At 42.9% G+C, this 12763-nt stretch overlaps 1 protein-coding gene across 3 annotated transcripts in view; it reads left to right on the top strand.

Annotated features, from left to right (window-relative positions):
• The first annotated feature begins 9253 nt into the window (after window positions 1-9253).
• HECTD2 (HECT domain E3 ubiquitin protein ligase 2) overlaps window positions 9254-12763 on the top strand; it is a 64079-nt gene continuing 60569 nt past the window's right edge. For all 3 annotated transcript variants that reach the window (XM_037497935.2, XM_037497934.2, XM_037497936.1), the window contains exon 1: window positions 9254-9391. In XM_037497935.2, the coding sequence (XP_037353832.1) occupies window positions 9254-9391 (138 nt within the window). The remainder of the gene's footprint in view (window positions 9392-12763) is intronic.

Here is a 12763-nt window from a genome sequence, read left to right as displayed (position 1 = left end):
TGACTTCTGTCACCAACCAGAGAAAGCTCTCCACTTTTCAGGGGCCCTGTAACTAGATGAGGCCCATCTGGTTAATATCCAGTCTTCAGGTCAACTGTGTGACATTACACAGTCACAGGAGTGAGATCTCATCCACTAGGATGAACATCTTTGAGACATTCTAAAAATTCCGATTAACAGGATTTTGGCCTCATTTGGAGAGCTGTTGTTGCCAGGCAGAAAAATTTCAGATTCATGTCACAGGTTAGGTTTTTAGAATCATACAAGGTTATTTATTTAATGGATATAGAGGTCTTTTAAAAGTCATGAGGGATTTTTATAGCAGCCTCTTAAAAATTGCTTTGGTCCTTCTTCCTTCATGTCCTTTCCTTAGAAAACTATTTTTTAGGAAAGTAAAAGGCTAGTCACAGGTATGGTGAGCACCTTCAAGTAAAAAGAATATTAACACCAATGAATTGTCATTTGTTGAAGTCTTACCAGATTTAATCTAGGATTAGTTAACTGTAATCCTCTAAAATATGGGTCAACAAGCAATGTAATTTTCATTTGCCCATTTTTATCTGCCATTTGTTAAACTTTAGTATTTCACCATTTCATCACTAGAATACAGATATGATGAGCTGAAAGGGCAAGATGACAATAATGGTATGAACCAATTTTATACAGCATTTTTTATTTGTATGGAGTTGAAGCGTAAGGAGCTATTAGTTTTGTTTGAAATTTCTGATCTAAATGTTGACTATTTGAGGTGACAGTTCAATTTTCACTAAGTAATGATTACTAAAACCCATTTTCTCCACTTCACCACAGAAGAGGCATAAAATTGTTGTCATGGTGACTACAATGAAATCACTTATGACAGCAAAGAAGAAAACATGTGATTAAAATTTCAAGAAAAAAATAAAATTTCAAGAGTGTTTATCTTTGGCCCATGTATTATGAACAAATGACTCAAACCTTCAAAATATAATTCATTAAATTATTTAAACTTTTTTTTATTAATCCCCATAGTTTCTTTAGGAGTTTTCAAAACCAGGGCAAACACTTCTACTATGAAAACAGTATCTATCCATGCATATTAGACTAGTTCCGGGCCTCCCTGGTGGTGCAAGGGGTTAAGACGCAACCAAATATTGTTTAAAAATGAACAATGATGTAAAAAATTAAAAAAAAAAAAGATGCAACCTATGATGAAGTTCACTACAGCCACTGCAGCACAAGTTCGATCCCTGGCCAGGGAGCTATCCACATGGTGCAGCAGACCTCTCCTGACTCGCCCACTGCTCCCCTCAGCAGTGTATTTCAGTAGATCTGCCTTTTCTGTTCCCCACTCTGTCTCTGGTGAATCCTCTTACCCCCCACAACCCTGGCCTCTACCCCAGTTCTTGTATGTATAAATAAATAAATCTTAAAAAAAAAATATTAGACTAGTTCCATCACCACCTATTTCAGAATCATCTGGAATAGCTTATTCAAAATGAGGATTCCTCCAAATTACCATCTGCAAGTCACCACAATAGGTAGAATGTATATCACTTTCAAGTAACTCACAAACACACACCACTTTTTCTCGAATGAGTTGAAGGGATTCATTGACTCATTAATGTCATTACAGATCTGCTTACTTTTATCCTTCTCGCTCAATGCCATGGTGTCAGCTTCACTTTAAAGAGAGGTACCTCTAGTTCCCTGAGAATTTGCTTCCTCTGCTTCATCTTAAAAGAGAAGTTGTGGGCCTCCCCAGTGGCGCAGCAGTTGAGCACTGGGTTGCAAAGCTGCCCGCAGCCTCTTCAGCGACTGTTTGATCCCCGGGCCACCAGGCGAGGGTCCCACATGGTGTGCAGACTTCTCCTGCCACCCGCTGCTCCCCTCAGCAGTGTACTTCGTCAGTCTGTCTGTTCTGCTCTCCGCTCTAGCTCTGGTGAATTCTCTCACCCTCCTGCACTTCTGACTGTACTGGTGCTTGTATAAATAAATAAATAAATATTAAAAAAAAAAAAAAAGTTGTTCTTCTAAGTTCTCTATGTAAGGAAGTATCCTCCCCTAAAAGTTCCCTGAAAACACTGCTTCACCTCTGTTAACCTGAATTGGGTCATGTGCCCATTCCTGAGCCAAAGCCTGTGCTTGAGAGATGGGGTCCACTGATTACCTCTGAGCCAAACCCAACACGGAGACCCTGTCTCCAAAAGCACTTTGGGTAGAGATGACGGGAGGTACAATACTTAACAAAAGAAGGGGAATTAGATGTTGGGAAGACACCACAGACTCTACAATTACACAGGTGGTATAGTCACATTTTGGAAAGCACCTTTTTTTTTTTCCCAAACAAGTACGGTATATATTATTGTTTCAAACATCACAGTGCTTACTTAAATGATCAAATGTACAGAATGTACTGTACATACACACGTTCTTAAATATTCTCATTCCCTTGAGTTCATAAATAAATCCTCCATAAGTATTTCATTATGGTTTAATGAATTTCAACTTACTAATTTGCGATTGTATGAAATTTGGGACATCTAAGAACTGGGGTAGAGTAATTCTAGATATTCTGCTCTTAAACACCACTGTGTTGTGAAATATTATTTTCCTTATCATTGCAAAGGGGAGTACGTTAAGGGTCTACCAAGTGAGGTAAAACTTTAATTAATTCATTAATTAATTTGTGAGATTGTGTTACTTTTCATTGAGGTAATATTGGTATTCAACACTGTATATGATTCAGAGGTATAGAGTCATACCTCTTCATATAGTCTTTACCACACCAACCCACCACCAAGACACGCATAATCCTCTACCATAATCCATTGGGGCCCCTTCTCACTTTGCTCCCCACTCTAGCCCTCCCCATCTGGTAGCTGCAATTTTACAGTCACATTTCTAGGGTTTGTTGGTTTGGTTTTATTTGTTCCTTTGAACAAATAAGGAGAGCACCACTCTTACAGCATACAACATGAAGGCCCACCCTCCACTCACCCCCACCTGATGATTTTGCAGCTTGACAACACTAATCTCTAGGTGAAGTCTGGAAGTCTGCTTTTTAATAAGATACCAAGACAATGTGCTGCACACACAAGTTTAAGGATCATTGCACTACATCACAAACGTCTTGGGGTACCTTCATAATTCTTGTGTCCTAAGCACCCAGTCCAATGTGTTGCCTACTGTACAGTAAGTGATCGATAATGTTGGCTAGTTAGTGATTGAATTTATTTTACTAACCAAATGAAGGTAACCAGGGAGGCCTTCTCTATCAAAACTTTCAGTGACACAATATCTACAGTGGGTAATAGCTGAGGACACTGTGTACTGACTGACTTTTCTGTTTTTATAGACCAGTGCAGTGGATAAGAGAACCTACTGATATCATTGGGCCATCATTAAGAATCTAGATTTGTCCTTAGAAATGAGTTTCCTAAAGAGGTTTGTAATTAGCATAATTATGAAACAATCTGAGATGCAAGGTAGTCATGGAACTACTTAACTTGCACCAGCAGCTTCCATATCAATGCTTTTACATTGATAGCACTTTTTTTTATGGCTATTTAGTATTCTCACCAAGAAAACTCTTGCACAATGAAAAGAGGGGTCACGGATAAGAAACAATGGTCCACATTCATCAGAATGCATAGGCCCTGCAGCCAGGAACTCCTTGACATTCAGGAAGGCATCCTCATGTTGGCAATACCCATATCACAAGGTGCTTTTCCTGTGGTTGATGATGTGACTCAGCACTTCAGACCTTCTTTGAAGAAAACAGTCACCCCAAGAAGCCTTAATGAACTCCTTTGTTTTTTGAGATTTACCATGCGTGTGCATCTTATGAATGCTAAAATCTCCACCTACATACTAGTACTGGGAATCCCAATTTCACATTTGCCTGCCCTTTGAAAATAAACTCTAATACCTGGTGTGTTTAATAACAATGAGTTTATGAAAATCTTTCCAGAATGTCCTCTGTTGCTCTCCCCATCAAAACATGACTGTAACATACTAATATTTGTAGAGACACAAAAAGCAGAATCTCTATGTAGCATTTTAGATTTATTAAAAAGCATCACATTCAGAGCACTTTTCAATATTTTCTCATTTTGCTCCACAACACCAATGCAAGGGCAATTCAAAGACAGAGTGCTCTGGCCAATACCATATAGTTAAATATTGGAAAAACCAGAACTTAAAGTCAATTTTCACTCTTAGTTTTACTCATTCCAGTATCTTGAGTTGAATATAGAGGCAACTTTTCTAACTCTGAAGAACAAAGTTCAAATTTTTTCGAAGGTTATTGCAATTTCTGAACTATTGTGGCCTCTCTATACACCTGTATGTATAGAGTTTGGAAGAAGCATTCCTGCATGACTGCCCTAAGACAATGACCCACATCACTAGGCAAGCCTGGGGATGCATAGATAGCCATTGACTGAATGTGTGGCCATGGTCTGAGGTGGTCTGGGAATAGCTCAAAAATTACATCAAGCACCTACACAGGAACTCTTCCCTGTATATACTCCCTCCTGTCCCCCATAAAAATTGATTACCCTTTGTCTCCCATGGACCCTATTACTCCTGCTTTTGTTGCATAACCAATCACACTTGCTTGATATTGCTAATAAATAGCAAGAGGGCTGCTTACTGAACAGTAGGATCTTGCCTTGCAAACATGCTCCACGACTCATCTCTCCGTGTGTCCACAATACAAGAATTAATAGTTGGCCTCCCTGGTGGTGCAAGGGGTTAAAACACAACCTATGAAGCGATCCATAGCTGCTGCAACACTAGTTTGATCCCTGGCCAGGGAGATACCTACATGGCGAAGCAGACCTCTCCTGACTTGCCCACTGCTCCCCTCAGCAGTGTATTTCAGTCAATCTGCCTGTTCTGTTCCCCACTCTGTCTCTGGTGAATCCTCTTACCCTCCATACCTCTGGCCTGTATCCCAGTTCTTGTATGCATAAATAAATAAATCTTTTTTAAAAAAGAATTATTAATTAATATGAGACATTTTACTTGATTAGGAAGTCTTCATAATTGAAACAATAGATTAAACTGGTAAAAATGCAACCAACTTACTAGTTTTGGGATCAATTAAGACAAAAAAATGTGTGTGCACACACACACTGAGTATAACAGGCACAGGTTTAGCTGAAAATATACCAAAAAAGCAATCATCAATTTAAACAAAATAGGGATTTGTCTCATAAAACAAGAAATTCAGACATGGGCAACTCAAAATGGTGTATCAGTGCCATAATTTCTGGAATGCTCCAGATTCCTTCTGTTCTCCCACTATACTGAACTTGGCATTGACATTCATCCTCATACTTGCAGCTTCATGAGCACAAGATTGTAGAACCATATCCACACATCACATTCTCATCTTAGGCAGGACAATGGTAGCAAAAACTTGCTCTAAAATGCTCAGCTTACACCTCATTGGCCAGATTTTGTCATGTGGCCACTTCTAGGAACAAATATGTTCAGAAAAGAAACCATTTTTAATTGTATATGCTGTCATCCCAAATTAAAACAAGGTTCTGTTAGCAAGACCTAAGGAAAGAATGAATAGCAGTTTCTATCATTCTGACACGTTTCAGAGTCTTCAGCAACCTTCAAACATTTATAAGAAGATTCTTTAAAACTCAGATTCAGAGAAATTTGAAATAAGTACATCATGCATGAGATGCTTTGATTGAGCTATTTGTTATATTGTTGCTTTTGTTTCTCATGAGTAGAAAACAAATGTTAAGGTTAAGATTTAGACCATCTATCAGTATATCTGGGTAAGTCTATTAGGAAAATCTCATAATTCTAAAAAAACTAGTCTATTAAGCAAACCACACACACACACACACACACACACACACACACATATCAATGCATGCAGCCATCTTAATTTTTTTAAATTTTTTTTTTTTAAGATTTATTTGTTTATACAAGCACTAGTTACAGTCAGAAGCATGGCAGGGTGAGAGAATTCACCAGAGTCAGAGCGGAAAGCAGAGCAGGCAGACTGATGAAGTACACTGCTGAGGGGAGCAGCGGGCGCGGCAGGAGAGGTCTATGCGCCATGTAGGACGCTCGCCTGTTGGCCGGGGATTGAACCAGCACTGAAGAGGCTGCGGGCAGCTTCGTAACCCAGCGCTCAACTGCTGCGCCACCAGGGAGGCCCAGCCATCTTAACTTTTAATGCTATTAACATTTTCTTCTAACTAGGTTCATAGTACTCAGTTAAGATGTAGCCAAATGCAGTTTATTTCACCAACAGACACAAAGTTCTGTGAAAACAACACACCCACACATATAAAGGAGAAAGCTATCTAGTTTTCTAATCTTGTTGTCAGAGCTCTTCTAGACCTATCTTCATTACTTTGGCGAAACTTTGCTTGCATATGTTCAGAAGAATAAGTTTAAATATAGTAAAGCAAAACAAATTCACTATGTCAGAGCAATACCTTCTATAATTACTAATTATCAACCATTCAAAGGACTTGTAAAATTTACTTTATTGTTCTCTGGATTAGTATCACAGTATATGATGATAATAGAAAGTTATCTATAATTTAGACTTTACATTATCTTGCAATTTGCTTTTTCCTTTTCTGGACACAACCAGTTCTCTACCCTCCCCACACCCCAAACTTCTGTTCCCCATAGATATAATAAAGAATCTTAGGTTTTTCATCTGTACTTAGGAAGATCAATTGTTTTCTTGCCTCAGTTTTTTTTTCCCCCAAGGACAGTGAGTTTATACTTGGATGCCATCACTGTTGCATTTCTCACCGACACTTGGTATCACTAAAAAGCATCTTTTCCATCCCTTTGTACAGTTGTCCAGTATGTCTGTATGTTCTGTTCCACAACCCTCTCCCTCCCATCTGGGCTGAAACATGTGGTTGGCAGGTGGGAATGTCTCTCTCAATTCCACCCACGAGTTTCCCTGGAGCCATTACTCTGCAGCTTGCCAATGGTCCCCTTCCCAATCCAACCCCCATTCTAGAGTGCATATACATAAAGGTGGGATAGGATGTGCATTGAGAGCAATATATTTAATGGGAAGAGAAAACATCCATGAGTTACTTATCAGGGATGCTGTGTAACTCACAGGTGAATTAATCAGTGGACTGGTTTATAAATGGATTATCTCTTCTGGTGCAGTAGCAGAAATTAAAATTTGACTTGCCTTGTTTTGCCAATATTTAAGCATTTTGTTCTACTGAATGTGACTACACGTACAGACACACTTTTATTTAGTCTAGCACATGAAAAGAGAAAGCATACGGCATGCAATTCAAGTGGTTTCTCATCCAAGCATTTTTATAGCAAATTACTAAATCTAGTTGAAAACAATAGCAAAGAGGATACTTTCCTCCTCCTAGTATTTGTTCTATCGAGCTAGATTAGAAGCACAGAATATCTTGAAGCTAAAGGCTTCAGTTTACAAAATAACATTTCAGTTGTTTCTGTATCGGGTCAGGAAGTTGATGTACTAAAAGTAGGAAATGACTGTGTGCTTCTTTCTATAAGATATTTCAAAGGTTGAAATGAATTCAGGAAAAATAGGAAGAAGCAGGAGAATGCTTCAAACTGTCTGTCTACATCATTTCCCTCCAAGGCTAATTAGCACTGAAATACTTTCTGCTCACTGGATGGCACTTAATCCATACCTTTTCCTAATTTACATTTAAATATGGGATGACAACCATATTAAAACTAGAGAGTTGCTATAAATGAAAATCAGAATTTATAATTAAAAGGTAATTCTGAATATTAATTACTACCTTCATTACTTTGCTTGCTGCAGACCTGCTGGTTACTAATTCTGGGTTTGAAGAACATGTAACCTCATCTCACGATGCACTGTAACTAGTACCGGTATAATGCTAGTAACTCTGAATTGTGTAAAACAACGGCTAACCCCAAAATCACCTGTAATTTTGTTTTGGAGATATCTTTGGTTCTTGCATTTTGATCTGGGTACCACTGATCAGAAAATTCAAACTCAAGTCCTGTAATAAAGCTACAACCGAAAAATCTAGAGTTGAATGTGGAGAAACTCCCCCCCCCCTTTTTTTTAATAGACGGCACAGCGCATTTTCTCTCCCTTTTCTTAGATCAGCAGGTGTCTTGGCTGCTCCAATAGACTGAGAATAAGCAAAAGGAGGGGGCGATAGGAAAGGAAGTGTCTAAGTGGCTTGGTGGTGGGGTGGGCATGGGGGTGGTGTTCTAATACCATGATTAAAACTGAAGAGATTCCTCTTCAGCTCTTGCCCATATTTTATAATGATTTGACATTAAGGATTATGCAGCAGAGTCTGGGTCTGTCCATCTGTAACTTACAAAAGGAAAGGAACAAAGGGATAGAGGCAGCAAAGGGAACCAAGAAGAGAACCAAATGCAGGCGCGTGGGGTCGTGAAGCAAGAGGCGGACTTGGCGATCAAAGCGGGGACCCGCGGGCCAGGAGCGGAAAGCGCGGCCCGGCGGCCCGGCCCCGGGGTGGGGAAGGGGCAGCCCACGACCACTCACCCCCCACCCCGTCGCCATGCCCCGCTTTTCCTTTGTAGGTGGGGGCTACCGGGGTGTCTAGAACGGGTCGGTTGACTAAGCAAGGCTGTCCCCGAGGACGCGCCGGCGCAGGCGGATGGTCGGGCAGCGATGGCGGGGCCGCAGCCGCCCAGAGGCCGACGACCTTGTGGGAGCAAAAGGCCCCCAACCCTGCTCCCGGGGGTCTCGGCGCCCCAGCCAGGGCCGAACGCGCAGGGGCGGCTGCCGCCCCACCCCCCCAGGCCCCACAGGCGCCTTTGGGACCCTCCGCATCCCCGCCCCGCCCCCCGAGGGCCGCCCCGCCAGCCCGGGCCCCGCGCGGGCCCCCACCTCGCCCTCCCCGGCGACCAGCTGCCAAGAACATGGCGGCCCCGCGTCACTCGCGGCGCCCCCTCCGGGCCCCCGGGGTGGGCGCGGGGGGCAGCGGCCGGCGCCCCCGGCCCGCGCCCGCGAGCCCCGCACCCGGCGGGGGCGCCAGGCGGCGGCGGGCGCGAGCGGCGGCGGAGGCCAGGCGCGCGGGGGCGGCCGCCGCGGGGCGGGGCCTCCGGGCCGGTGCGCGGGCCGCGGCGCGGGCGCGGGCGCGGGCGCGGGCGCGGGCGGCGGCGGGGAGCGGCGGCCCAGAGCCCTCTCGCGGTCGCGCCGGCAGCAGCGCCAGCCCCAGCCGCAGCCCGGCCGCCGCCGCCTCGCGCCCGCGTCGCCCGGCCCGACATGAGTGAGGCGGGTCGGGTGCCCTCGCCCGCCGCGCCGCCGGCTGTGGTGGCGCCCGCGCCCGAGGAGAGGAGAAGCCAGGAGCCGGAGCGCGACAAGCTGCCGCCCATCGTGGCGCCCGGCGCCGGCGCCGCTGCGGTAGGTGCCGGGCGGGGGCCGCGGGGCGCCCCGAAGGCGAGAGTCGGGAGGGTGAGCGAGGGCGCCCCGGGACCCGCGGTCCCCCGGGGTGGCGCGGGGCGCTGCACCCAGACGGCCAGTCCTCCGCGGGCATCTGAGTTGCGCCTCGTGGACAGCCGCGATCACTTCTGGAGCTGTACCTTCCCCCCGCGGGAAGTGTTGGGGTGGCCGCCTCCCGGGCTGTTGGCCGTTATTGTCTAGGTTTTTTTTTGGGGGGGGGGGCGTCTAGGAGCCGGCATTATCTGTTGGATGACGGATAAGGTGGCAGGCAGGCAGGAGTGGGTTTTCCACTGAGGTGCTTCCCTCCAGCCTTTGAGGCGCGGAGGTTCCCCCCCCCCTTATTCGCTTCTCTTTCCCTCCCCCCATTCGACTCGAACAGCTTCTGCAGCGAGTTTCTACTTAACTGTGACCTTTCGGTTGCTGTCAGGGTAGCAGAAGGTACCAGCATCGGGGCTGGTTTTATTTTTCATATGGTACCAACATGTGACGTAAGGTGGGAAGGATTTTTAACCTTTCATTTCCACTCAATTTATCTATGCTTGACAAGGATGATTTCCCAGCTGGATTTTTCTAAAGATTATTTAGAGAGCGCTCTCAGGCTTCAAACTACGTATTGCCAGATGATGTAATGGGGCAGTCTCCCTTTCCCTGTTTTTACTGGTAGTTGTGGATTCTGGTTACTTTGGAGCGCACACACACAGACAAAATTTAACCTCTGATCTTGACATTTTTATTGGCATCATATTTAAATACTTCTGGAAAGTTTGCTAAAGTACATTTAAAACCCATGACTTGTCATGCCGCTGTGCGTGACAAAATAGTAAAAGTTTAGAGAACATGATACATTTTGATTCCCACTTGCAGTTCATTTCTTAAACCTCCCTCTTAAATGACTAAGAATTTACTAAAATAGCTCTCTCTTCTTTAAAAGTATTAGTACCAGGGATAATATTTGATTTGGTAGGTTTTTCCAAAATGCCCAAGGTCTGTGTTCACTGGAAATTGTTAGAACAAGCTCTTTATATTAAATCGGTGCAGCAAAGTGCGGAATAAAGTAATACAACAAAAAAGGACAAAAGAAAATGACACACATTTTAAAATACAGCTACAATTGGTTGGTAAGTTGGAGTTAGGAAGGACTGGCAAATGCTTTGAAGGAACTTGTCACCCAAACTGCTTGCAAACCCAGTTCCTGCTTTTAGTAACCTAGACTCTCAGAGGCAGACTAGGAAATTTTAAATAGGCAGGTAGTGTTTCCACAGTTCATTTCTAAGCTGATTGTTTAAAACAATTAATGCTGAAACTTACAGAGTTATCTGAGTAAGTTTAGGTCCTCAAGTGAGCACCCTCACTAAAACATTTATCTCAGTGTAATTGGAAAATCAAAGGTTTGGGAAAACTTGTACAAATGGAAAGAAATAGTGTAGACACAGAGCAGCCTGTTATCCGTAACCCTGGGGGCTTTGAAATTCACAGTTTTTCAGATTTTAGAAAGATAATCTGATACATATATATATTACAGTGGAATCCTGACTAGTTGCTCATAGTCAGGCCGTTTAATAACACTGATATATATATGTGTCCACAATAAATGAGGTTAAAAAAACTATAAGTGGTGTGATATCAGTTCAGATCTAGTTGGATGGTTAAAGAATTCAGGTCAGGTACATGTCAAGAGTCAAAAAATATCTTTTGGTTTTAAGAGCTTACATATCTTGGGAATTGTGAATAAGGGGTTTTGGACTTTACTACTCATGAGACAGAAGAATAGAGTTCAAGAAGTTAAAATCTTCTAAAGCCTTGAAAAGATGTAGTCAAATTAGAAGTAGATGAGTAGAAAATCGAGAAAAAAACTGAAGGCAATTTCTAGTGCTTTACAAGGTGTTTCAAAATTGGTTGCATCATTTTGTTTGTTTTGTTTTAATAACATTCAAAATTTGTGGCTCTTCTTTTAATTTGACAGAGGTTTATCGTTAACATCAGTGTCTTTGATTCATGACAGGAGGGAAAGGGACTTTTTCTGAGGTTTTGCTGTTAGAAGAACAAGAGAAAGATAAGGAACTTATTGCTCTGTATGGACATGTGGACGAGTGTGTGTGCGTGTGTGTGTGTGTGTGTGTGTGTGTGTGTGTGTTTCATCAAAGAGACACCATCAGAGCTGGAATTCTGAGCAGTAGCAATGAAAATCCTAAGCCAGGAAAGAGGATGGAGATTGAGTTCACCATTAAGTGGAGAAAGCTTTGGTGTTGGGGGCCAGGGAAAGACCACTTGTGGCCTGATTATTATTGAGCCTTCCCAATAGAACTTCTGAATTTTGGCTTAGGACCATAATTATCATCCATAACTTTTTTCTTTGAGTCATTTTTGTGATTCTTCCCTTTTGCTCCACAGGTTAACAATTCTGTCTTTGTAGAAGGACTTCCGAACTCAATCAGTGTAGCACTACAGTGCTAACTTAAAAAAAAAAATCATTGTGTCATAGCTTTATTAATATGGAAATAATTTAGAGTGGCAGGCAGCCTACTAAAATATGTAGAAAGCCAGATTATGATGACTAGCTTGATGAGATGGGTCTATATCCTAGAAGTTTAAAGTGCAGGTGTGGGACGTAGGGTTCTAGAAAGAACAGTACTAAAGTGATCAATCCTAAGATCACCTAAGTGCGAAGGAAGGCCTTTCTAGTCAGAAAGTACCTAACACAGTGGTGTCAAACCTGACTGACTACAGAGTTATCTTGGTAACATGTTAAAGTCCTGAGTCCTAGGTCTTTAACCCTAGAACACTGGTTTTCAACTTTTGATGCATAAAGCCATCATAGGCCAGGCCCAAATAAAGGTCAGTTAGATCACTTTCTGAAGTAGAGACAAAATAATTTGAAATAGTGTATGGTATGAAGCCTAATGATGAAGCTATTGGATTTACTGAGGTCGATGGATTGGGGTAGAGGAGAATATGTGTCAACTGTGAAGAAAGGCCTTGAAGTTAAAGGTAAACATTTAAGCTGGCTGCCCATAAAAGGAAGATGGGATTTGGGTGGGCAAAAGGAAGTGGAAAAAGTAATCCAGCAGGGAAAACAATATGAACAAGGCGTTCAGGGAAGAATTAGGGAGTAATAAAGTGAGCCAAATGGGAACATGCTGGGAGCTTGAAGGTAAGTAAGAATTACATGGGGGCTGGAGCCAGATCACTAGGTAGAAAAGTTTGAACGTTTATTTCTATAGTTAGTGGGAAGCCATTAGAATTTCTTAAATAGAAGTAGTCAGATTGGCGGAAAGACAAGGAAGAGGGTGAAAAAGGAGCTCTGTGATTAGTGCCTGAGCTAATGGATATTGA

This window comes from Talpa occidentalis, unplaced genomic scaffold, assembly GCF_014898055.3.
Source record: "Talpa occidentalis isolate TD23 unplaced genomic scaffold, MPIMG_talOcc4v2.1 talOcc4.8, whole genome shotgun sequence".
Classification (NCBI taxonomy): Eukaryota; Metazoa; Chordata; class Mammalia; order Eulipotyphla; family Talpidae; genus Talpa; species Talpa occidentalis.
This window is presented reverse-complemented; position numbering and strand designations above follow the sequence as displayed.